The sequence below is a fragment of the Erinaceus europaeus genome, chromosome 6, assembly GCF_950295315.1.
Source record: "Erinaceus europaeus chromosome 6, mEriEur2.1, whole genome shotgun sequence".
NCBI classification, from domain to species: domain Eukaryota; kingdom Metazoa; phylum Chordata; class Mammalia; order Eulipotyphla; family Erinaceidae; genus Erinaceus; species Erinaceus europaeus.
The window spans coordinates 43,085,364-43,113,270 of NC_080167.1; the positions used below are offsets into that span (position 1 = coordinate 43,085,364).

Genomic DNA, 27,907 nt, shown 5'->3' on the forward strand with positions numbered 1-27,907 from the left:
CAAAACATTTTATAATACAAATATTAGTTGATAAAAAATAGGTAGCTAATATTCATTAATTTCATTTACAAGCAACCCTGCAGACCTTTTTTCAGTCTAACGATTTTTAGTTTTTTGTTTTTCAAAAAATAATCTTAAGACTAAGGAGATAGCTCAGCCTATTAGAGCACAGAACTTGCATACCAAATGCTAGAAGTTCAGTCCCAAGCATTGCCTTCTGCCAGAGCTAAGAGGTCATCTAAACTTTCCCTCTCGTTCTCTCTCTCTCTGTCCTCATCCTCAACTCAATATCACTCACAAAACAAATAAGTGAATCTTAAAAATAAATGAGTTAAATACTGAAAAAAAAAAAAAAACATCTGGACATAACTATTTCTACTATATTAGCATGAGAGTAAAAAAAAAAAAAAAAAAAAAAAACACACTCCCCAGATATTGACTAGCTGTTCTATGGTGGTGCCTTTTCAGTATATACTCACATATCATTCTGTTTTGTTTGAGCCTGACATAAAAGGAATCAGATCACAATACTCCCAGCTCCACTAACAATGCTAAGCGAAGTCACTTAGCTTCTCTAAGTCTCAGTTACCACAACTATAAAATGAGGATCATAATGTTAAGTTAAAACTTGCAAAAGCTAAGAAAAACATTTGATTAAATTTGCATTTGAGTTACCTGCCACACTACCTACATTTTAACTTCAAAAAGAACCAAGGCCCCATACTATTAGAATTACCAGGTCAGCTAAGGTTTTCATAGCAGATGCAGAAAATTGCCCGCATTTATCCACAATGTGGTATTCATGGTGAGACCATATTTTTTTCTACTGAAAATTTGGAGGGAAATCATACATGTAGCCATTCTCAGGACAGTCCCAATTAGACACGGAAATAATTGGATGCACTAGAATATTCTGAAAATATATTTTACAAAAATAAATTAGAAAGCAATTTAAACCATAAAATGACAAAAACAAGGGTCAGGTAGTGTTATACCTGCTTAAGTGCAGGTATTACCATGCACAAGGACTGAGGTTCAAGTCCTGGTCCCCACATGCAGGGGGAAAGCTTCATGAGTGGTGAAGCAGTGCTGCAGGTGTCTCTCTGTCTCTTTGTCGCTCTCCCTTTCTACCTCCCCCTCTCAATTTCTCTCTTCCATTAAAATAAATAAAGTTTTAAAAAGACTTTAAAAATTAAAAATAACAAAAACAGAAAATAAAATCTCACACTTTTTTTTTAATTCTTTGAGAGAAACAAAACAAACACAAACAAAAAAACACTGGAGCTTCACAGCCATCTGAATTTCATGTTAGATGGTATTTAAAAAGTCTTAACATATTGACCTAAACTTTTATAAAATAATTATCATAATTTTTTTCAAACATTAGTTCACATGATACATAACTAAGTATCAAAATGGGGGCAAACTATACTGACGTCTTTATTTTGCCAAAAGCCAACAACACAAAATATTCTAGCAAGGAGCTCAGGAGTAGATAGCATAATCGTTATGCAAAGAGGCTCTCATGCCTGAGGCTTGAAGTCCCAGGTTCAATTCCTCACACCACCATAAGCCAGAGCTGAGCAGTGTTCTGGTTATAAAATAAAATAAAATAAAATAAAATAAAATAAAATAAAATAAAATAAAATAAAATAAAATAAAATAAAATAAAATATTCTAGCAAGGAAACTATAAGCAGAGTTCCTGGTCAGAGTAGCATGGACTCTGTGGGGTAAATGAAGTAACTGAATACATTAGACAGTTAGTTAAGCATGCTAAATGTTGCATATGAGAAATAAATTGAATTAGCCTCATATAGAAAGTTCTAGTGGTACAAAAGGCCATACAAAACCAACAGAAGAAAACTCTGCACAGTCCCTGTATACTTGAAAGATTTCAGGTATTATTTTTCTCTTGCTACAAATGCAAAACAGGCAAAATCAATAGCCAATTCTATTTCTAAATTTTTATTCACTGTGGTATATAAAGGCAGTTTAAGCACTGCCTGAAGAGAACCCCTAACTCAGCATCTTCTCAGACAAGTATATTTGTCATTTTGACCAATACATAACTAATCATAGAGTGGCAAAGGGCATACTCTTTATTTAGGGCTTTATATATGATTATTTTTTTAAAGATTTTATTTATTTATTAATGAGAAAGATAGGAGAGAGAGAAAGAACCAGTTATCACTCTGGTACATGTGCTGTCAGGGATTGAACTCAGGACCTCATGCTTGAGAGTCTAGTGCCTTAGCCACTATGCAACCTCCAGGACCACTATATATGATTCTTAACTAAAGCTCAAAAGAAATTGGTAAAACCTTAAAGCCTTACCTGCATTAGAACAAGTATATTACATTTTAATTTAATTTTAGAATCTTTATCATTCCAACTGATTTAACTACAAAGAATCAAATTCAGAGTAATATCATCTAGATTGTTTGAATTCATTTTTCAGAAGTGGTCACTGGTCAGAAGTACTAGAAAACTTAGAAGTTTTCACAAGAAATAAAATTGAATTCCCAAAGATTTCATTACTGGATGGATCTGAATAGAAAATGTTGCTCCTTGCCACAGCACATAAGGCAAGGAGATATTAGACTTCATTAACAAAAAGAGAGATGACTTCTTATATATAGATAATGGAGACTGGACATAAAAGTCACATTTGAATTATTTGCCATTCCTAGGCTAAATAAATTGGTTGAAATTCATTTCTGAGTTCAAATTACTGGGTATAAATCATTCATATGTTTATTCATCTTGTTAAAATTATCCAACATAAAAGTCTTGCTACCTGTTATCTAGATGCAGGTGTTTTTTGTGTGTGTGCAGTGCATCTTCTTCTATGATTTATCCCATAAAACTAAAGATCTCCCAGAACTCTAAGGTGCAGACCTAAGTATGTGTCCTCTTATTCTCATCTAGAACAGTGAATAAAAATAGAAAAAGACAATGAACTGCGTGCTACTAAATAAAGCCGATGGATGGGGAAACAAACCATATCACAAGGATGTGGCACAAGAGAAAGAGACATTTCTGGAAATGTTCATCAAGGACATTTGTGTAAAAGTCAGAAGAAATTCCAGAGAAAAAGGGGAAAAAAAACTTCAAAAGGAAGAAGAGGAGGGGAAGATGAGAGAGGAAGAAGAGGAAAATGAGGAAGAAGATGAGGAGGAGGGTGAGGAAGTGGAAGAAGGATGAGGAAAAGAAGGAGAAAGAGGAGAAGGAGGAGAAACTGCTCTACATTCTATAAATATCCTCTGGATTATGAAACATGTTTTCCATTTTTGTGTAGAGAAAAGAAAAATAAATCAAATGTACCTAGTAGATGAAATTTTACCATTCATTCTAGATTTGGTTTATGGGGTTCAAAAGCATTTTTTAACTCACCCTCAAATGTCCCAGGAATCACATCCAGGGGCCCAGAACCCATCTGACAGAGGATATGCCTGTGTGTGATGCCCTAGGTTTAACTTCTGGCACTACATGAGAACACCATAGCTGGTACCCAAGAAACTCAATGAATGATGGAACAGTGATGTAGTATCTCTCCTTCCCTTGTGTCTGACCCTCCCTCTCTCTTTTCTTTATCTGTCTAAGAAGTAAAGAATCAAAAAATTGGGCCAAAGAGGCTATATATACTAGACTTTGAGATCTTTCCTGGTATTGCTTGTACATTCTCAATCTCTCTCTCTCTCTCTCTTTCATAAATATGACTGAAATAAGGACTTGAAGCAAAAGAGCCTAGAAAACAGTATACTTAGGGGTGTGGGGTGTGTCACTGAATTTCATTGACTGGTATAGTTAAATAAGACATGCAAACTACCTCTAGTGGTACAGAAGGCAATATGCATGCTTAAGTTTTAAACACGATGCCTCATTCTACCGATAGCAAAGTCACATTAGGAGGCAAAGTTGGAAAAATGAGTAAGAAGCTAGGTGACATAGCATTCTCTCATTAAAGAATGAGTTGGATATCTAGTAGTGAATGGACAAAGGGTAAGTCAAGTATTTATCTGTTTTCTTGAATTTTGAGAGACTTCTTGAGATTTGCCTTTATAAAAAGATAAATACAAAGTAAAAAAACAGAGCATGAGTCTATGAAAATTTAAAGATTTATAATTAGGTACAGATATCTCTAGATACAGGAAATAATCTGAAAAGCAGCAACTACATTATTTCAAGATTTGGGATTTGTATTCTAAATGAGACACGAATCTCTGAATGGAGCAACAACAACAACAGAAGCAAGGATGAATACAGTACGGAAAGTCAACAGGTTGAGATGTAAAGAAAGAGGGCTAAGATTCTAGAAGAACAGGGCAAGAGAACTCACCTGGAAGAACGCCTGCTTCATCATGCCTGTGACCCAGGTTAAAGACCTACCTCACTGGGGAAGCTTAAATTCAGATTCCTGTTTCCAGTACTATTAAATTACACTGGCACACAGAGGAAACTCCATAAACACAGCAATAAATAGAGAATGTTGGGGGTGGTGGAGATAGCATAGTGATTATGTAAACAGACTTTCATGCCTGAGGCTCCAAAATCCCAGGTTCAATTCCCAGCATCATCATATGCCAGAGCTAAACCTTGCTCTGGTGTCTCTCTCTTTTCAAATAAACAAATAAATAAAACTTTTTTTAAAAGAAAGAGAATGTTGAACTTGAGAAATTTACAGAACAAGGAATGTGTAATTTTCCAGTTTTCTAAAGATGAGGTCAATAATCGCTCATCACCTGTTCGCTAAATTAATGCTGTACTGCAAACCAGTCTTAGCTCAGTTAAAGCTGCAAATTCCTGGTAATACTCACTCTCACCAAGGACTATGCGGTCAAGATATCCCAAGTGACTCTTCAACCCAGCTTATTGAGCCATTTTTCCTTCACCAGACCAAACACACACACACACACACACACACACACACACACACACACACACACACACACACACAGTCCTTCTATTTGGAAGCTGTCATGTTTTATTAGAAAAATTATTATTCCCCTATAAATCTGTGATTCCTAAAGTCTCAAGAGATTTAAGGCATTCTTAAATGTAATATTGCCTATATCTTGGCATAATGGCTTTTCCTTTAGAGGATTCTCCTAGAGATATAAACAAAATATAAAGGGAAATCAGTTCAGTACGTCTGCAAAAATTTAGGTGATGTGAACTTTTCAGATGCATTTATCCTGAAATGTAAGATCATACACTTTTGTTTTATAGAGAATTGAATTAAAACTTACATGGTCCATGGTTTCACATTTATATGTGAAAAAAAATGCTCCGATTCACTTATCATTAGAGAAATGCAAATTAAAATTACATTGAGATTCCACCTCACACCTGTGAGAATGGCCAACATCAGCAAAACAGGAAATAAACGGACTCTGTTATACTGTTGGTGGTAATGCAAACTGATGCAGCCCCTTTGGAAGACTGTATGGAGAGTTTTTAAATAAAGATGAAATTACTTTGTGATCCAGCAATAATATTCTTAGGCATTTATCCAAACACTAATTTGAAGGGACATATGCACCCCTATGTTCACAGCTGCATTATTCACTCGAAAATGATGGTTACCATTACCTTACAGACTCACTGAAAACAAAACTATCTTCTCTGTATGAACTTTTTGGCACTGAAACTGAGTCCTTATGATGCCAAGGAGTCAAACAATGAGAGTTTGAAAAGCCTGTGCATTGTGAATGAGGCTGAAACTACCCCACTGACTTCACACAGTGAAGTACATTACCAGGAAGCCGATATAACTATAAAATATACATAGACATGATTAAGCTGCAATGAATCTAAGCATGTGGGGAATTCCCTTCTCACTGACACTGCATAGACAATAGACTTAAAATATTCTGAAGAGTTCTTTTCTAAGAAATTACTGTATTTCCCTAGTACTGAAAAACATTTATGTCTTTCAACTTATTTGAAAGGTTCGGTAATAACTCCTCAAATAGTTGTTGCTTGTCACCTTCTAAATACTGAATTCTTAGATGCGAATAGGCAGTTCCTATTAGGGCTAATGAAACTTATGTATTTGCACCAAGGGAAGAAGACAGATTTAGAAGACTGTTCTCTGATGCTTATAGGCAATCAAGCTGCATTTTCTCTTGTGGACAAAATAAAAATGCATTGCCACTTATGTGGAACTATTCAGGCGTTACAGGCACTTCAGTAACATCCAAGAATGCATTAGCCAAAACCAGCTAAAGACACTTTTTGGCTCATCTCATCGTCATTCAGACTGTATTAATAATCCTAAACAGCATGTGAGAATGAGGGCAAATACAGTGCAGGGCAACATTAAAAGCCCTTTCCACTCAGGCAGAAATCATTTTCATCTTTACTACTTGATTCGGCTAGAGGTCAAACCTTCTAAGATGGTTTAGATTCAGAAAATATGTTATTTCACTGGTGAGCATGGTTTGAAAGGAGAGCAATTAATTGAAAAATGGAAACAATCTGGAAAATCTAATTGCCATGAAAACTATCCTGAACATATAGTCCATAAATTAGATTCTCTTATTGATCACTGTCAACATTTTAAAACAGTTTTATTACTTGTTATTTTAATTTATTCTTTATAAAGGCAGAGAGAAATTGAGAGACACCTGCAGCACTGCTTCACTGCTTTACCCACACTGCAGGTGGAGACTTGGGGGCTTGAACCCAGGTCCTTGTTCATAGTAATGTGTGTGTTGTACCGTGTGTGCCACCACCCAGCCCCATTGCTAACACTTTAAATCTCCCCTACAACTGTAATGCCTCTAGTGCTACTTAATTTTCTCCCTTCTGTGTCACACAGAGGTTGGAAAGACAGCATAATGGATATGCAAAGAGACTCCCATGCCTATTGTGTCATACACATTCAGTGTACAGATTTCTGGGGAGGGATCACCAGTATTGCTACTTCGTGGGGGAGAACCATAGCCAGATGCCAGGACCCTGAGATATGTCGAGTCTCAGGGTTGAGAAAGATTAACATCAGACATCAAACCTTCAACAAATGCCCAACTATTTTGACATGCCTACTCTAGAAGAACTAGAGTCCAAGCAGAAGAACTAGAGTCCAAGCAGTTATTTCTGACATCTCATCTGCACACTGCAATAGCACCTCTATTTTTTCTTTACCATCAACTAAAACCGTGCGTTCCAGTAATAAAAAGGCAAAAGGGGGTGACTCACTCAGTAGAGAATGGCCTTACTTCATATGAGGTCCAGGACTGGAGCCCCAGTACCACATGGCAGCACTATGAATGGCATCTGAGAAAGCCCTATAGATGGTACAATGAATTTGTTCTGCTGTCCTTTCTTACCGCCTCTTTCTTATGTTTTTAAATAAACAAACAAACAAAGAAACAAATAAAACAAAAGCCTTCACCTCATCTTGGATGGAGCTTGAAGGAACCATGTTAAGTGAGATAAGCCAAAAAGAGGAAACAGACACGGATGAATACTGGATGATCTCACTCCGGCAGAATTTAAGAAACCAGGACAGAAAGGGAAAACACAAAGTAAAGCCTGGGCTGGGCTCGGTGTGTATTGCACCAAAGCAAAGGACTCGCTAGAGAAGGAGTATGGGAGAGTTGGGGTCCTGGTGTTTGATAATGAAAAAAAACCTAAACTGGGGCTGAGGGTGTTCTGTAGACACCTGTCATGCAGAGATAAGAAATGTACCTAAGTATCAACAACTATGCTGTAGACCATCAAGCCCCCAATAAAATTATTTGTATACAAAAGGAAGGAAAAGAGTCATCCTTGGGGGGGGGGGCATAGGGAGTATCAGAATTTAGCCTTGAATATTGGCTAAATTTAGAATGTGTGAACCTATGCATGAATGAGTGGGCAAATACACAAGTAGAAAAAAATAACTGTACTTCTGAAATAAAACAGGAATTCCGATTCTCTTAGAGTTGGCTGTAAAGCCATTTACAACTTTTCAAAAATCCTCTTAAGTGTTTGGTCTATGGTTATTACAACCTATCTTTACCTTCTCAAATCCTGATTACTAAAGATAGTAAGGAAAGAGAAAAGTCAGAGCTCTGATTCTCATCCCTCAGAATGGCACCGTGTTGCACTGCTTTTGCTTCTGCACAGTGTGCTGGCGGCCTCCACCACTGCCCCATGCACATCTGCTATGAAAGCAGTTGCTTAGCAACAGCACTCAATGCTGTATTTCCTCTTCACCATTTTCCTGAAGATTGAGACACTGCTCCGAGGTATTTTTGAATACCTTCTGTTTCATTGACCAAACATGTTTTTAAATTTTTCTATTAACGGGAAAAGAAATCAAGAACTAAATCATGATGAGGATTCATAGAAGAAGAGTAAGAGAAGGTCAGTATAACACACAGTGCTTTGGGACTTGTTTGATGAAGAAAAATTCTTTGACAGCTCATTGACTTTATTTGCTATACCCTTTCATTCTACCATTTTAGAACTGATTTCTGCTACCTCGTGGGAGAGGAAAGCCATTAGCATGAATTATCATTCTAAACGCACATCCACAAGGTACTGCTATAAAACACAAAAAACCAGATGATTTCCAGCAGCTGGTTTAATACACATCTCACATCTCTGTTAAAGCTCATGTCTGGGTTACAATCTTATTAACCACTAGAAACATTTTCCAATACCTCTCCACTGGTCTCACAGTATAGGGCTCTTCAGATGGGCAGTGCTTCTAAGAAATTACTTGGTACTGCAGATGTAATTTACGAATTAAATTACATCCACACCATACTAACTTTGACTAGTAGAAAAAGTGAACTAGAGGACAGTCGAGTGACTAAGACAATGGAGGTAAGAACATTTGTTTTAAATACACCACTATGTCCTACCAACAAATGGATTCTTCACACAAAAACAAGAATGAGACCTAAGGAGTTAATTAGTACTTCAGAGTAAAGATTTCTGATGTTTATTTAATGTATAAGCACAGCTAAGTTAGTAAGTGGTGGGACCTGTCTTAGAAAGACAACGGAGAGTAGGAAGGGTGTGGGCAGTGGCACACACATTGCCATGTGCATGGATCTAAGTTCGAGACCCTGCTTCCCATCTGCAGGTGGCAGTTTCACAAACGGTGAAGCAGGTTTGCAGGTGTCTTTCTTTCTCTCTCCCTCTCTATCTTCCCCTCCCTTTTAAATTTCTCTCTGTTCTATCCAATAAAAAAAATAAAAAGAAAAAAAGTAAAAAATGACCAATAGGAATGGGGGATTCATACTACTAGCACTGAAAGACAGCAATAACCTGGTGGTGGAAAGGAAGGGAGAGGGGAAGGAAGGAAGGGAGAAGTTAGGTGGGACCAACCAGGTAATTCACTTGGCTAATGTACTTGCTTTGCTATGCACAAGACTCTTATTTGAGCCTAGTCCCCACTGCACTAGAGGAAGATTTGTTGTGATTGTGTCTTACCCTCTTCCTTTCTGTCTCTCTTCTTCTGAAGAGTCTATCTGAAGAGTCAGGCTGGAGAAGTGAAGTCCCAGTTGGGGGGGGGGGGGAGGGAGAGAAATGTAATAATTACTTTCCAGGTGTCTTAAGTATGACAAAGATCTATGGGGGGCACAGATCTATGGGAGGCATAGATATAAGTAAAATATGATCCCTGTATTCTAATAGTAGAAACTGTCACCACTTTTAAGTAATATAGAAAGGATATTATCTGAAGTATTTGTTAAGCTACAACAAATGGCCTAATTAATACTGATTATTAATGCTGCAAGCTCCATGAATAAGTAAGAGTCCAAGGTCATTATTATTATTTCAGGACAACAGTCAGTGTTGGCAAGTGTTGGAGGATGGGCCTACTGTCCTGGAAAGTCCAGGCTGTTGTTTCCCTGAGGTCCAAGCAGGTTGACCCCCAACTCTCCCTTCTGGTCGAAACAAGGGCAGGTTCTCCTGACCTCCTGAACTAATGATGGACAGCTTCACCAGAATGGGGGATACCTTTCTGCACATGCTCCTCCCTTCCCCTTAAAACAAAGGCCATGAATTACTGTACATTGTGTTTGGCCAAACTTGAAAAACCACTCACCCCCACTCCTCCTCTCACCCTGAGGTGCCTGTCATTTACCCCCAGGGAAATATGCATTGTGAAGCCTGTGATCAAACCTTGTATGGTAACTTTCTACTTGTGATCAAATAGTTTGCAGGTCAAAATGTGACTATGCATTGTGTTGCTTTGTGTTTGGGTTAACTAACTCGACCTTCTCCCTGGGTAATGGGTATATGTACTTGCTTTCTCTTTTAACAAATGAATTGCCCCACTGAGGCTCTCCCAGAGCTGACTGCTTGTCTCTCTGATCACTTGACCTCGATACGCAAAGCTACCCCAGGACTCCCAGGGGGCTGCTCTGACCCTTGCCTCCGCTGACCAGGGGGCGCAGGGGACCCAGAGTGACCAACCCACAGGTAAGGACCTAGGAAGATAAAACTGTTCATTCACTATGAAAGACATCAAGTGGATACACTACATCACCTTTTCTAAAGAATATTCACAGTACTTATTTTAGGGGGCAAGAGATAGCTCAGCAAGTAAAGCACCTGCCCTACTATTCTGAAGCCCTGAGTTAAATACCTGGAACTACATGGGAGGACTATGGACAGCACTGGAGGAGTTTCATGGGTAATAGAGCAGTGCATTGGTGTTTCTTTTCATCCTCTTCCCCTTCCCTCTTTTTTCACTCTAACTAGGGGAGCGGGGGGAGCTAGGGAGGCAATAGCATATAACAATACAATGTATGCATGAGATCCTAGATCATTCTCCAGCACTTCATAGAAATTTATATTTTAAATTTTGATACAGTAGTTATAAATTTAGGGAACTGCATTAAGGACATAATCAAAGATGCCAACATAAAGCATACATTTCAGTTACATCTAAAATAGCAAAAGCATAAATATTCAGTAACAGAAAAATGAGGACTATATTTTTCAAGAATATTTTACTTTAAAAGAAATCTTGTGATAAAAATGTTGAGGCGAAAACACAATAAAACCATAACCAATACCTCAATGCACAGAAAAATGCAATGGAAAAAACGGCATCAGAATATTAGTAAGAAGGGTGATTTCCACTTGATAACTTTTCATATGTCATTTTAATATTTTATATTATTTATGTTTTATATTTTAGTAGTTCATATTAAGTGTTACATTTTGTAATTAGAAACATTCCGATAAATAAAATCTATCAGAGTTTTATTTGAATTTTTATTAGTAGGTTTGGATTTTCTCTCTTGCTGGTCTTGTGAGTACTGAAAACTTGGAATACCAAAGTACTTAAAGTTCACTAAGTATTTTAAAATCAGTGGCTTTGCATTTTCATATATATCTAATAAATTTAGTCAATATTTGATCCCATCAGAATAAAAATATATAATTTAATCAAAATAAAACTGCCTTTTATTTAGCAATTCAATAATTAGGTAACAAGTAATCAAATAAAGATAGGATCGTCTAAAGATATTAGGAACTTATTTCATTAATTTCCTCCCCATCAGTGACCATCTAGAAGAGACAGAACTTCTAAATATAATGTTTCTTTCATAAGAGAACTGTTTGCCCACCAAAGAAGTTTTTAGTTCCATTTGAGGATGTGACTACTCTTACAAATATTAACCTCTACCACCAAACGGGTTGATGAATCAAGGATGTAGAGGAATACGAGACAGGGGGCGGAGGATGGGGGAGGGAACACTCCTTGTCCACAGAAATTAGCATCCTTTTAAAAAACCCCTGTGAATAAATATGAATATCTATTCAATATATATAATTTCATATATTATCTTTCAGTGACTGTGGGTGCTAATATTGAATATTCTAATTCCCAAACCAGAGGAGCGAACTTTCCAATCCTTGTATCTCCAGAGAATATGTTAATACCTCCCCCCATCTCAAAGGTGGAAATGAATTTTGAATAGTGAGGTAACTTGGCCAAGGTCACACAGATAATGAACAAGAAGACAAAATCCAGGCATAGTTCAGTTTGCCTCCTAAATGCACGTGCATTGCACTGCAACACATATGTCTGTTGAGTAAGTGGATAGGTGAAAGGTATCCATTCCAAAAGAGCAACATGGAGGAAAGGGGTACCAGGTTCCTTGTCTGCTAAAACTAGGGCTGTGGAATATCTCATCCTGGCTTGGGGCAGACCTGCTTCTGTCATATTCCTAAGCTAAGTTAGTGACGCTGTTCAAAGACAAGATAAATCCCACCTTGAAGCTCTTTGGGTTCTATCTTTCATCCCTTTTGCTGATCTTTCCTTGATGCCTGGAATTATCAAGATATGAAAATAGGGTGGGGGAGACAGCATAATGGTTATGCAAACAGACTCTCATGCCTGAGGCTCCTAAGTCCCAGGTTCAATCCCCTGCACCACCAGAAGCCAGAGCTGAGCAGTGCTCTGGTGTTTCTCTCCTCTCTTCATCTCTCAAAAATAAAATTAATTAAAAAAAATTTTAAAAAAAAGATATGAAAATGTTTTGTTTTTTTTTGTTTGTTTGTTTGTTTTGCCTTGACTTAACCAAGTCCTACACAGAAACTCTGAACTTTTTTCTCCTATACTGTCACTTTTTTTTTAACTGAACACAATTCCTTCAGATAGTCCCTACTACAGGAATTGGCATACTCTATATCTCTCCTGACCTCCTGTTATTAAAAGCTCTGCAAAACTACTTCCCATAGTCTGCATTATTTAAAAGTTCTCTTGTAATACCAAAATCTTCTCTTAAGCACCAAAAGGTGAAAGATAGTTAATTGGTCATGGTACACTTTCTACAAGCTGAATGAAGCATTTATTTTCCTTCTCCTCACCTCTAGAATCGGCCAGACTTAAAAAAAAAAAAAAAAAGAATTAATCTAAATGAAGCACAGTCTTCATAATGCCTATCTGTGAATAATGATATTTTAAAGATGAGGGAATAGCAAGGAGATACCTCACTCTATAGAGCACAGACCTTGGCATGGGAGAGATCTTGGGTTTGAGCTCCAACATGAATGGGAACATCATGGAAGGTAGAAAGATGGTGAGTTATCTCTCTAGTCTTTCTCTCTGTCTCTCTATTTAAATAAAATGAAAAAGTTGAGCCAGGAAGGCAAAAGATCAGTAGTATTATGCATGTGAGAGATTATCCCCTGAGCCACATATATGAATATACCTATAAATATGACAAGAGGGGTCAGGGATATGGTTCATCTGGCAGAGCAAACATCTTACCATGCATGCGTCCCTGGGTTCAAACACTGGTAGCAAATGGGAGTGTCATAGACCCAATACTGTTTTATATTATTTTTTAGTGTTGTCTCTTCTTTTTTTAATTTCTTTATTGGGGGATTAATGTTTTACAGTCAACAGTAAACACAATAGTTTGTATATTCATAACTATTCTCAGTTTTCCACACAACAGTACAACCTCCACTAGGTCCTCTAGCATCCTGTTCCAGGACCTGAACTCTCCCCCCTCCACCCACCCCAGAGTCTTTTACTTTGGTGCAATATACCACCCAATACTATTTTAAACCACAGTACAGCAAGATGGCTCCAACCCATACAATATTTTATACTGTAGTTACTGAAAATACTTTTTAGAGATTCCAAACATAGTTACTGAGATGTTTAAGAACAGTATAAAAAGTCAAGAAACAGACTCTTCTAATTCCTGAGGAATACTGATTAAAAACACAAAGGAATAAGGAAAACTGGTATACAACCAAACTTGATGAACCCCCAAATTGTAATCCACATTTATGCTATCACTACCATTTAAGCATCTTAAACACATTCTCTTGTCAAGGTCATCAATCCACCATTTAATAAGTTACAATTCAGAGGCATACCTTGTTTTCTTTTATTTTAGAATGTCACCTCTCTAAAGAATACTTCTGCTGAGCTTTCTGTTTCATATTCATTCAAATTAAAATGCAAGGATTCACCAGTTATTACCACAATAGCCAAACACATGCTGAAGAGAAGCTCATGATTATAATCTGCACAATTACTGACTGCTAGACAGCATGCCTAGACAGTATTTGAGAAAATGGATGGAGATCAGGATAGTAATAAAGCAGTTTCGCAATCTTCCCACTAAATACATCTTTGTTTGCTTGGTGTATGTATATTGTCATGGGGCAGGTGCAGAAAAATAAAAAGTATAAATATTTAAAATCCCACTGAGTTGCTATGAAGTCAATGACAAAGAAAAGTACAAATACGGAGCTTAGTGCATGTAGCTAAATACATAAATAACTTTGAGATAATCAAAAGGACGCAGCATAATTGCATTTCTTGGTTTTTATTGTCATTTAAGAGCAGTATATATTTTTAAACCCTGAATCATTTTAGAAATATGTCAGGCAACATTAAATTCATCAAGTCTAAGCCCTAAAGAAAGTTACCAATAATGAGTAGTAACAGGAGCTTAGCTTTGTATATAAAAAGAAACCTTTACCCATTTGCTTTCTCCCCATAAAGTAACTTAGGTCACTCTTAGTTTTCATGATTTTTTTTTCTTATCTTCTCAACTGAACAAAAAGACCACAAGAGGAGTCAGCAGAATCCAGCTGTCCAAAGAAAAGTCTGAGGACAAAGTAGTTCTGTTCTATAAAGAAAAATGTCTTTTTAAAAAAAAAAAAAAAAGTCCACAGATGGAATTGTGGTTAGGTTACTCTAGTTACCTAATAAAACTTAAAATCTATGACTATTTGGATGAAAGTCAATGAGCTAACTCTGAATATATCATCCACTTGAGAAATACAATTCTCCATAAAAGGACATAGAATATTTTCTCAATGAAATGGTAGTTCTCCAATTGGCTATTCAAATAATCAACAACTCATAAGGAAAGTGAATAGGAGGCAGAGAGATAGTATAGTGGTTGTGCAAAAGACTTTCACACTTGAGGTTCATAAATCTTCGGTTCAATCTCAGGAAAAACAGCCCAGAAGCAATGAAATCACATGTGCATGAGTCCCAGCTGATTAAAAAAAAAAAAAAAGGAATTAGAAAGAAGAGTATCTTTAAAAATATTGCACCAAACTAAAAAAAAAAAAGAAGAAAAGAAAGTGAAAAGGAAAGGAGGGGAGGGGACAGGGGAGGGGAGGAGAAAGAGAGGAGAGAGGAGAGGGGAGGGGAGGACAGGGGAAGGGAGGGGAGAGGGGGAGGGGAGGGGAGGAGAGGAGTAGTAATCTATAGAATAGATCCACAAACTAACATTCACACTGGAGATGTTTAACCCCAAAACTCTAAAAATAAATTCTGGCATCTGCCTGTACACAAAGCCCTGGAGACTGAATAGACCAGGCCCAGAGTGGGAAATTAAAAACCAAACTCCTGAACAGACTTGAATTCCAAAAGGCTATGCTCTCAATGTGTATTTGGTTAAACAATCCATAGAAGGCACAGCAAGGAAATTCTCTATCTAGACATATTAGCATGGAGAGAGTGGGATACCTTTTCTCTGGAGAGCATACATCCATAAACAGGCAACTGACCAAGTTTGCAGCCCAAATTCACATTATTATTTTTCTTTTTTTGTGGGTGCTGGGACCAACAATTACCAGCTGCCCAATCAACAAAAATTATGCTTCCGAAATCTCTCGATGTCGATTCCACAGGTAGAGCAAACGAACTGCCCTCTGTGTGTCGCTCACGACAGAAGCCCCACCCTCTTTTTTTTTCTTCATTATTTTTGTGGTCTAAGAAACCCCAAACAGAAAACATTAGAGGAGTTCAATGTGTTAGTGCCCTAAAAAGTTACAAGAAAAGAGTGCTAAGGCAGAGCTTGGGCGGACTGTATCTTAATGCTGCCTTCTCAGATCCCCACCGGAAGTGGAGGAAGAAAGCCTGCATAGGTAAACCCGTCTCTACTGAAGCTAGACATCATGATGAAACACAAAAATAAAAAAAACCAGGTAAAGGTTCCAAAGGCTGTAAAAAGCCTGCTAAGCACAGTGGGGAGAAAGCAGCCTCCATAGCATTCTCTGCTACTCAGTTTCACTCCAATGATCATGCCAATCGGGAGGCTGAATTAAAGAAGAAGAAAAGGGTTGAAGAGATGAGAGAGAAGCAGCAGGCTGCTCGAGAGCAAGAGAGACAAAGACGCAGGACAATTGAGAGCTATTGTCAGGATGTCTTGAGGCCCCAGGAGGAATTTGAGCACAAGGAAGAAGTTATGCAGGAATTAAACATGTTTCCTCAACTGGATGATGAGGCCACAAGGCTTACTATAAAGAGTTTCGTAAGGTTGTGGAATACTCTGATGTGATTTTGGAAGTCCTGGATGTTAGTGACCCATTGGGCTGCCGCTGCTTCCAAATGGAGGAAGCTGTCCTCCAGGCAGAAGGCAACAAGAAGTTAGTCCTAGTCTTAAACAAGATCGACTTGGTCCCCAAGGAAGTTGTAGAGAAGTGGCTGGAATACCTTCAGAATGAGCTACCAACTGTGGCTTTCAAGGCCAGAACCCAGCATCAGGTCAAAAACCTGAACCGTTGTACTGTGCCACTAGAACATGCCTCCAAGTCACTGCTGAAAAGCAAAGCCTGCTTTGGAGCTGAAAACCTCATGAGGTTTCTGGGGAACTACTGTCGCCTAGGTGATGTGCGCACCCATATTCGTGTTGGTGTTGTGGGCCTTCCCAATGTTGGTAAGAGTAGCCTGATTAACAGCTTGAAGCGCAGCTGTGCATGCAGCGTGGGAGCTGTTCCTGGGGTCACCAAATTCATGCAGGAGGTCTATCTGGACAAGTTTATTAGACTACTGGATTCCCCAGGCATTGTCCCAGGACCTAATTCAGAAGTGGGTACCATCCTGTGCAATTGCATCCAAGTGCAGAAGCTGGCGGGTCCCGTGACCCCAGTGGAGACCATCTTGCAACGCTGTAACCTGGAGGAGATATCCAACTATTATGGCGTCTCTGGGTTCCAGACCACTGAGCATTTTTTGACTGCAGTGGCTCAGCGCTTGGGGAAGAAGAAAAAGGGAGACATATACAATCAGGAGCAGGCAGCTAAAGCTGTCCTGGCTGACTGGGTGAGTGGGAAGATCAGTTTCTACACACTTCCACCTGCCACCCATACTCTGCCCACTCATCTCAGTGCTGAGATTGTTAAAGAGATGACTGAGCTCTTTGATATTGAAGATACTGAGCAAGCCAATGAAGATACTATGGAATGCTTGGCTACCGGAGAATCTGATGAACTATTAGGTGACATGGACCCACTCGAAATGGATCTCAAGTGGCTTCATTCTCCATTGGTGAAAATGGCAGATGCCATAGAAAATAAAACCACTGTGTATAAGATCGGCGATTTCACTGGATATTGCACCAATCCAAACTGTCATCAGATAGGATGGGCGAAGAGCGATTTGGACCACCGCCCTAGGAACAACAATATGGTGAATGTTAACTCTGTGGACCGCCGCCCAATGCTGCAGAAGATCATGGAGACAGAACCCCTGCAGCAGGGCCAGGCTCTGGCATCTGCCCTGAAGAATAAGAAGAAGATGCAGAAGCGCACAGATAAACTTGCCAGCAAGCTGTCTGATTCCATGATGTCTGCCCTGGACCTCTCTGGCACTGCTGATGATGCTGCCAGTGACTGATCAGCTGATCTTATTCCTTTTCTACTCTGAGTGTCAGCTTATGTTTATGTTTTCCTGAAGCACCTGTGTATTAAAAGCACCTTTCATTCTCTCTACCCTGAAAGGAGCCCCAAGCACCTGAAATTGCCAAGCCCAGTATCCTTTAACCCTTACTCTGTTGTACAAGTTAAATAAAGGAAATTCTCACTGAAAAAAAAAAAGTTACAAGAAAGAATAGCCAATTCACTCTAGGTGAATAATTTTCAAACCAGACCAAAGAATAGTGAGTATGTTGACTCTCTCAAAAGCCTAGACCAGAGAGAACAGAAGCAACCGGTGGCAAGGCTATATACAAATAATGTCAAAGGACATAAATTATGGTCATGTTGGGTATTATACAGCAAATTCTAACAAAAGGGTTTTTCAAAGTTAATCCAGTTGCCAAATAATGTGATTATAACAATAACTATCTACTGTCTTCTTGAATTCTCAGACAGCAGGAACCTCATATTTCCACTATAGAGCCTATATCTCCCCCAGTCCTGGAACCTTAGGGTGGGGCACACTTTCCTGCATGCTTCTCTCAATTCATACCAAATAATATTGCATCTGCTAATCCCAACCTAATCAACGCAATGAGTACCACTTCAGCATGCTTCACTTCAGACTGTGTCCAGAGACTTCATGTGTGGAATGACAACCCTTCAGCTTCATTACTCGGGTGAGACCTTTCCTTTCATAGTATTCTCTAATCCCATTCCAAGTGGTTCACTTCCTAACAAAGTCCCAAAACCTATAGACCAGGTCCCCTGAGATAGAGCATATACTCACATGTATCCATAAACTAGGGCAAAATATATACCTGAAAGCAGAAGTACACAAGATTCTGCAGTGAGTACCCCCAACACTTCATCTGCACTATTCCAGCCTTTAGGTCCATGATTGCTTAGCAATTTGCTTGGCTTTGTATGTTAACTCTCTTTTCAGCCACCAGGTTCCAGATGCCAGCAGGATGCCAGCCAGGCTTCCCTGGACAGACAACCCCACCAATGTGCCCTGGAGCTCCACTTCCCCAGAGCCTCACCCCACTAGGGAAAGAGAGAGGCAGGATGGGGGTATGGATCGACCTGTCAACGCCCATGTTCAGCAGGGAAGCAATTACAGAAGCCAGACCTTCCACCTTCTGCATCCCACAATGACCTTGGGTCCATACTCCGAGAGGGATAAAGAATAGGAAAGCTATCAGGGGAGGGGATGGGATGGGATACGGAGTTCTGGTGGTGGGAATTGTGTGGAGTTGTACCCCTCTTATCCTATGGTTTTGCTAATGTCTCCTTTTTTAAATAAATGAAAAAAAATTTTAAAAAAGAATAGTGAGAGTTTGCAGAAATAACATAGTTAAATCAAACTTGAAAAGATTTTGTAATCTCACTTTGTCAGATTTAAGAGTATTTATGGGGGCCAGGTGATAGCCCATGTGATATATATATATATATATATATATATCACAGCTTTTGTAGTGGAGATTTATAATATAGGGTGTGAGATAATAGTTACTTTGTGGAATAGAGATGAAGATAAGGTAACTATGAGATACACAGTTTCAAAGGCAGTAGTGAAAAGCTCTTTCTCCTCTTCTTCCTACTCCTCCTTCATCTTTTTAACATTTGTGGGGGGGGGGGTTAATGGTTTATAGTGCAGTTGTTGACACATGGGTACAGTTTCTCATCTCCCTGTGAAAGTTTCTTACAAAACATTTTCACCAAAATTAAGGTCCTTTTTCTTTACCATGCAACAAGCCCCCAAGGTTCTCATCTTTTACCTTACCCTCCTTCCTCCAAATCCTTTGCTTTAGCGCAATATACCATTCTCAGTCCAAGTTTCATTTTGTGGTTTCCCTCCCTGTCCTTATTTCTTAAGTTCCACCTATAAGTGAAATCATTTAGTATTCATCCTTCTCTTTGGTTTATCTCACTTAACAGGATATCTTCAAGTTCTATACAAGATGAGGCTAAGATGACTTTATCATTTTTAACAGTTGATTAGTATCCCATTAAGTATGTGTACCACATTTTTTTCCAATCATCCAGTGATAAACTATTTCTAAACCAGACTTACTGTTAAAGAGAGCAAAAATAACCTTCCTTGAATGTCTAGAAGTGTTCAGTAATATAAAATAGACTGAAGCTAATTAGTGTTTATTTTCTCTCTCTCACTACTTCTGTTGATTTAATTCTAACTCTAAGGATATATGAGCATAATTCTTGGCATTTGTTACATTCTTATAAACCCAATCTTAACTTTATGATGAAAAATAAATTTCCAGGCTGACATTACCTTGTTTCACATCTGTTGATTTATATTCTCTGGTACACTGTCTTATAATTTATGTTAGAGCTGAATCTGCCATTTTGACTGTGATGTTTTGGCTAGCAGCTGAACAGATGGGTAGTTTTTCTCTAGTATGAATATTTGCCAACAATTGGAAGGGTGTAAAATTCATTTTCAAAGGAACCCAAACATAACCACAAGGAGTAACAAATAATTAAAATAGCCACTGTAGTAGATCAAAGCCTTCACAAAATTATCATGTGTAGTCAGAAATCTTGGGATGAAATAACAACTAAAAGAATGCTTTCACAGTTGTTAAATCAATACTACTAAAGTCATAAAGAGCTTGGAATATGTACAGATACTGTGCACATATTCATATATTTCTAGTAGTTCTATGATAGAAGGTATTTTTGCCCTAATTTTACAATATGTAAAGAATAAAGTACAGAGAAATACCAAGATTATCACAGAAAATGAACTGGTCTCAGAAATCAGGTCTGCCTCTTTAGCTGCATAACTTTGATCAGGCAATTTAGTTTCTCAAAACTTCTATTTCTTCATTTAAAAACATAAAATATTACCTTATTCATAAGGTCCCTGTGAGAATTACATACAATTTAGAAATGTTCTGAACAAGAGGATTTGTCAGAGAGTAGGTTCTCAAAAAATATATCCAGGGAAAAAATCTGGAATGAAATTAAAAGAGCTACTCCAGAGAACACACAAATCATAAGAAGGGAAAACAGCCTTATTACTAATATGGAGAAAGTTTTAGTACTCCAGACAGAAGTTCAAATCGGCACCAACATTTGTTTATAACAACCCTTAATTCAGAGGTCCTAACTGCTAAAAAGAAGTGAGGAAACTGCAGAAAGTGGGGAGCTAGAGGTTGGTTCATAAAGTTCAAGAAAAGAAACCATCTTCATAAGATCAAAGTGCAAAGTGATGTACCAAGTATAATGTAAAAGTTACAGAAGTTGTTTAGATCTAGCTAATATCATTGAAGATGGTGACTATAATAAACAGATTATCACTGCAAACTGGATAGCCTTCCATTGAAAGGTCTCATCCATAGCTAAAGTAGAGAAGTCAGTGTTTGGCTTCAGAGCTTGAAGGAACAGTCTGTCTTTCTTGTTTTTGGCTAATGCAGTAGTTACTTGAAGCTGAAGCCAAAGCTCATTTATCACTCCAAAAAAAAAAAAAAAAAATATATATATATATATATATATATATATATATATATATATACACTGGAATTCTCTTAAGAAAGATGCTCATATTTATCCTACTCCTTTTGGCTTATCTCACTTAACATGATTCATTCAAGTTCCATCCAAGATGAGGCAAAGGAGATTACACCATCATTTTAACAACTTTCTTATTCACTCACCTGTCAATGGGCATCGAGATTGCTTCCAAGTTGGGGGGGGGGGGCTGCAAATACTGCTGCTATGAACATAAGTATACATAGGTTTACTTGGAGAGGTATCTCTTTAGATATATCTCCAGGAGAGGGATTGGAATTATCTCATTCATAGGTAGAATTTAAGAAACAAGAACAGAAAAGTGAAATACAAAGTAAATCTTGGACTGGGTGTGGGTATTGCAAAAAAGCAACAGATTCTGAGGAAGGAGGAGAAGGGAAGAGATGGTGGGTAAGGACCTAAACTGTGGGCAAGAGTGTTTTGCAGGCACCTCTCCTAGGGAAATGAGAAACTGAACTGTAAACGATGACTCTCCCTGGGAAAAATTGATTGTATGTCTCAAACTTTTTAAAGCACAGACTGAATCTTTTTAATACATAAGCTGAGTCTTTGATATGTTGACTCTCTCAAAAGCCTAGACCAGGGAGAAAAGGAGCAACTGGTGGCACAGCTTTATACAAATAACATCAAAGCACATAAATTATGGTGATGGTGTGTATGATACCACAAATCATAACAAAGGGATTTTTCAAAGTTAACCCAATTGCCAAATAATGTGATTATAAAAATAATTATCTATTGTCTTCTTAACCCTAAAACAGCAGGAACCTCCATCTTCCTCTACAGAGCCTATATTTTCCCCAGTCCTGGAATCTCTAGGGTAAGGCTCACTTTCCTGCATGCTTCTTTCAATTTATACCAAATAATATTGCATTCACTGATCCCAACCTAATCAACGCAACAAGTACCAAAGGATATTGAATAAATGTAAATTTAGTTGACGAAGTAACAGAAAAGCTTGAGAAGACTGACTTCAGTTTTTGAAGATATGCTATCAAACAGCGATGCACACTGCAAAGAAATATTGAGTCAGAGTCAAATGAGGCAATGAACTTTGTGGTCATACTATTTTAATAAATTGCCAAAGCCACCCCAAACTTAAGAAACCACCATGATCAGTCATCCAACACCAGAGAAAAGCCTTCCACCAGCAAACACTGTGTTCAGCTGGCATTATGATTTTTGTTATAAAAATCATCATTCAGACTAAAAACATTTTAGTGTCCTGAAACAATTTCTATATACAAAAAAATCCAGTATTTTTACACCCACTAATAACTGTCATTGTTCTAATTTTTTAATTAACAGGGCATAATTTTTAGATGTTTTATTTGTTTTTGATAGAGACAGGAAAAAAATTGGGAGGGAAAGGAGAGACAGAGGGAAAGAGAGTTACCTGCAACACTGTTTCACCACTCCTGAAGCTCAGCCTCTCCCCTTTTATGTTCCAGCCAGGATGTAAACTCACATCCTTGTGAATTATAATATGTGCACTTATCAGCTGTGCCACCACCCAGTCCCTAAAATTAAGCTTACTATAGGAATAAATGATGTTAGAATATCTAACAATTTTTTGTTTATATATGAAAAACTCTCCCTTCTCTTTCTTTCCTTTATTTTGTTGGTGGTGGTGCTGGTAATATTTCCTGAGTTTCACTGCTCCAAACCAACACCTTTGTATAGAAACAGAGAAATTGAGGAAGAGAGAGAAAAATACAACAATACGAAAGCTCCTTCCAGTACAGGGAAGACTGAGTTCAAACCTGGGCCATGTGACACTTTGTCCAGGTAAATTATTTAGTTGGCCTTATGTTCCTTTTGTTTTTTTTTCCTCCTCCAGGGTTATTGCTGGGCTCGGTGCCTGCACCATGAATCCACCGCTCCTGGAGGCCATTATTTCCCCCCTTTTGTTGCCCTTGTTGTAGCTTCCTTGTGGTTATTATTATTGCCCTTGTTGACACAATTCGTTGTTGGATAGGACAGAGAGAAATGGAGAAAGGAGGGGAAGACAGAGAAGGGGAGAGAAAGATAGACACCTGCAGACCTGCTTCACCGCCTGTGAAGCGACTCCCCTGCAGGTGGGGAGCCGGGGGCTCGAACCGGGATCCTTACGCCGGTCCCTGCGCTTTGTGCCACATGCGCTTAACCCACTGCGCCACCGCCCGACCCCCGTTCCTTTTTTTTTAGTCGTTATTTATTTATTGGCTAAAAGTAGCCAGAAATTGAGAGGAGGGAGAAGATAGGGAGAGAGACAGAGAGACACCTGCAGCCGTGCTTCACCACTTGTGAAGCTTTCTCCTTGCATATGGGGACTAGGGGTTTGAAACTGGGACCTTGTGCACTGCAATGTGTGTGCTTAACCAGATGCACCACCGTCTGCCCCCCCTTTTAAGTAATTCTAACTTGCTTTTTACCCTCATCACTGTAGCAAATTTCTTTTTATTTTATTTGTGATTAATAGTAGATTACAATATTGCAAGATTACAGTGTACAGTTCCACATCACACCCATCACCAAAGCTTCTGCATCCCCACCCTCTCGTCTCTCAAAGATAACCACCATGCAGCAGATTTTTCAAAATCCATTTTTCATACTAATTAAAAATAAGAGTTTAAATGAAAAAAAATCAGTAATCAGCAGTAAGCCATTGACTAATAGCTCTTTGGTCGTGTCACACTATTGCAGTGTAACTACCACACAATAAGATAATGCCAGTCATGTGTTTAATCTTAAGAAAAACACAAAACTTTCTAGTTCTCTCAACAGAAGGCTAAGGATTCCAATTGTTTTTACACCACAAAGATGTTGCAACGTTAAATAACATGCCTCTCCAATATTTAACACTTTTCAGGAAATGGCACTTTATTAGAGCTATTTCAGTGACTTACAGGTACCTCCTACACACATAACATCTTCAGCCCTGAAAGTCTGTGTCTTGTAGGTTTTCCAAACATGCAAACAAGTGAATTACACATGAAGTATGAATTTCAGTCACTGTCCAAGCACACGGATAGTTTTCATTATCACAGTACTTAAACACCAATTTGAGAAACTCTTTACTAAGTTTTTACTTCATAATTCACCATGTCTTCCAGATTTTCGTAAATAAAATTGCCTCCTCTAGACATCTATGCTACCCTGTTCAGAATGTACTATAGTTTCCAATTGTTCTCAATGATGAATTAGTTAATTCTCAGACGACTAGGATCTATGGGTTATTTCTTTATGAAAGGACAGACAATGGTAGAAAGAGAACAAAAAGCCATCATCAAAAATTTACACTACCACCCTGAGGAAGATTTGAAGTAGTTTATATAAATATATCCAGTACAATTTTAAAACACATGTTTAGAAATCATAACCCAAGGAAAAGGAGATAAAAACACAGAACCAAAATGTAGGCTAGAATATAAAACACAAGCAAGACAGGTCACTAGTCTGGAAAGGTCCAAGATGTCATGAGTAAGTTTTATAACAGAGCTGGGGATAGCATTAATGTTTATGACTCTCAAGTTACCACTGTGTCCCTAGGCAAAGTGGGCTGCAAAATACAGCCTCAGCATTGTCTGCTTGGTTTATTTCTGCAGTGATAGGAATGTTCTATATCTGTACCATTTACAAGAGTAGCCACTTAGCCACATGTGGCTACTGAGCAACTGAGATATGAGTAGTATAGCTGAGAAACTCGATTTTCAATTTCATTTTATTTTAATTAATCTAAATTTATGTATCCAAATGTGCCTAATGGCTACTGCAATTGATAATAGAATTCTAATGTGTATGTATTTATGAGTAAATCTCTCTCTAGTGATGGTTATCTTTATCAGTTATTTAGCTTCAGAGGCTTTTTTCATAAGTGGAATATTTTCATCTAAATGATTTGTTTAAGATCCTAATAAGTGTACTTTGGGGAGGGGGGGAGGGAAGTCCAGAGATTAAACTCAAGGCCTTAAAAATATGAAAGAGAAATTCTGTAGCTACATTCCCAGGCCCTCTAACCAGTGTGCTTTATTCAAGAGAAAATTTCAAATTATTGACTCAGTTTTCTCTTATACAATGACGTCTCTGAGTTGTTGCTAAGCACAGTGTTTGACATACTCATATTCTGGTCTTCATTCATTTCTGGAAGTGTTAAGTCTTTCATTCCTTTAAACTATCAATCATCCTCACTCAACACTCACTGCAACTGACATACCATTATCAATGAAGTACTTTTCTCTCCTATTCCTACATTCTTATGGATGCATGCAGAGTGGAAAAAAAAATGTTGCCCTCTCCAAAGAAACAAACAAAAATAGCTTCAGTAATCAATCACTGGACAATCAACATCAACACTAGTAATGTATTTAGCAAAATAAACACATAGATATATTTTACAGGGAACAGTGTAACATACAAAATGCAACTCCAATATTTCTATAGGTCTCAAATGAGCACCAATATAATAATTTGAAACTCCACATTAGAAACGGGTTTTTGGTGCTTACAAAATTGCATGCATACACACACATACTCATATTGATCTACAAAAAAAATGAAGTATGACTTAAATTGCAAGAGGAAAAATCAAAATAGCAATCATAAGACACTTCTTAATATCCTAGATATAATAGCCCTTACATCTCAAAACTGCTATAGTCAGCTGGGGCACCAGTTGTTCATCAGATATGACACTTGGCACACAAAGGCATGGTCTGAATGACGATTACTGTTATGGGTACAAATCCACACAGATAACATGGAGTACCCAATACCAGTCAACTTCCTGGGGCAAATCAATGTTTCAAAAATGAAGAGCAAACTCAATGCTTATTTTGTGTTAAGGATAGAAAAGCACATGAAAGAAGAAAGAGTGACAATAAAATCCTTATGTTCTACTTTAGTTTTTCCTTAGAAGCAATCAGCAGATTTCATTAAATTTAACCAAATTTTGCTATGGCAACAGTTGAATCACTTGATATCATATTCCAGGAGAAACACAGCATTTACTCTCTCATGCTAACCCTTTGATCTTCTCATTGATCAACTTAAAAGCCACAGTTCTTAATGCCAACGAGAATAAATGTATTTAGAGAATTAGAAATCCATTAGAATGTTGACATTAATATGAAAATACAATGTATGCATCTTCTTTTGGAAGCTCTTTTGTGACATGAAACTCACTCAGTGATTAGGGGGTTAATGAATGAAATGGATCATTGGATTGAAAATAAAAATCACTATTAAAAAAAAAAGACACCAGGAGAATTAAGCACTACATAATACTGTAACCACTGAGAATTCTCAACAGTAAAATAAAGCCTTGTAGTCCCAGCATTTTCATTAGTTTTCCAGGAGCACTAGATGCAGTATGAATTACAATGAGGCAGAAGGCAATGGCTGCTCTTTTTAAAGAAAATACTATATACAGACGGAAAGCAACCCGTCAGTGGGTGCTTACTGCCCTACCACACCACTCCGTGTTTTTAAATGTTAGCATCTTCAAACAGCTCATGTAGCAGAAGATTGCATACAACCTGCAAAACGGTAGGTGCTAAACAGCTGACAGTGAAGCAGGCTGCATTGTATGTGCTAATTGAAAAGTACGGAACTCTACAAATCACTTCAAACTAGTGTAAGAAACCTTTTGACTATATAATTTGGAGTTGGAGTGATATTTAAATTATGTGTCTATTCAAACAGCTGTAAAAGTAACCGTGACTGAAATTCATACAAAGAAAGGAAAGTTAAGTTATTACCTATGAGACTGTTTCCACTGGAAAGGAGAAAGTGGGAGGACACAGAGGTGTACAGATCACCTCAAAGTGAGATGCAAGGTTAAACCTGGTTTTACGACACAAACTGACATTTTACTTCGTTGTAAGTGCCCATTCTCCTAGTTATAAAAAGAAGAGGCTTTTAAACTAGGGACTTGGAAAAAATAACAAAACAAAACAAACAAGCAAACAAAATAAAATCAATCAACTCTTTAAGCAGACTTGCTCTGAAAGGTGAGGCTAGGACACAAAAGGCACAATCACAGATGAGGAGACAAGAGTGAACATTGTTTTGTCCATTGTAATCGAATAGTGCTCTAACGCTTCTGTCCTAATCATTTTACATTGTATCCTTTACATTACACTAAAACTGAAGGGCCATTTTCATTTTCAATGAAATGTGAGTAACAGATTGTCTTTAAGCCAATAACATATAGCTTCATATACTACTAAAATGTTACTCACTGGAGAAGATGCAGAATTTTAAAATGCAATCTCAGCTGGGAAATTACAAGTAATTTGGCTAGGAATTTATATACATAACTATCTAGGTAAATTAAATACTGTTGTGGTTCTCAGCTGGGCATCAGCAAGGCCCTGGGAGATGGCTGTGGAGTGAGATATCTTCATCCCATCAGCAACATCAGGTTCCTGGCAGTGCACTGCCTGTTAGGATTTCCCCTCCTTGGGGAACTATATTTTTCACACTGTCTCAGGGACTTTACTTGAATTTCTCTTCTAGAGAAAAATCGCTATGGTGTAGGCAGGATGTAAAGTACTTGGAATCATTCTAAACTGTTCGCAGAGCCTTCTCCCTCTTCTACAGCTGTGTCCTCTGAGGTGGGAGCCACAAGTAACAGAATGGGAAGACAGTACTTGAAGTGTGGATAGTACTAGTGAGGAACCGATTATATATAGTCCTTATTCAATTTAGCAAATGGATATTAAATAGAT

General features: G+C 37.9%; 2 protein-coding genes and 1 pseudogene across 2 annotated transcripts in view; 1 reads left to right on the plus strand and 2 right to left on the minus strand.

Moving 5' to 3' along the window:
• SMYD3 (SET and MYND domain containing 3) overlaps positions 1-27,907 on the minus strand; it is a 630,991-nt gene that overhangs the window by 507,101 nt on the left and 95,983 nt on the right. The window lies entirely within an intron of this gene.
• Positions 4,721-17,756, plus strand: LOC103124014 (guanine nucleotide-binding protein-like 3-like protein). The gene is given in 4 exon segments (XM_060192655.1): positions 4,721-4,808; positions 8,641-8,822; positions 15,920-16,235; positions 16,238-17,756. Coding segments are annotated over 4 exon segments (1,968 nt in total). The 3' UTR covers positions 17,620-17,756.
• On the minus strand, positions 15,552-15,691 carry LOC132539190 (U11 spliceosomal RNA; annotated as a pseudogene).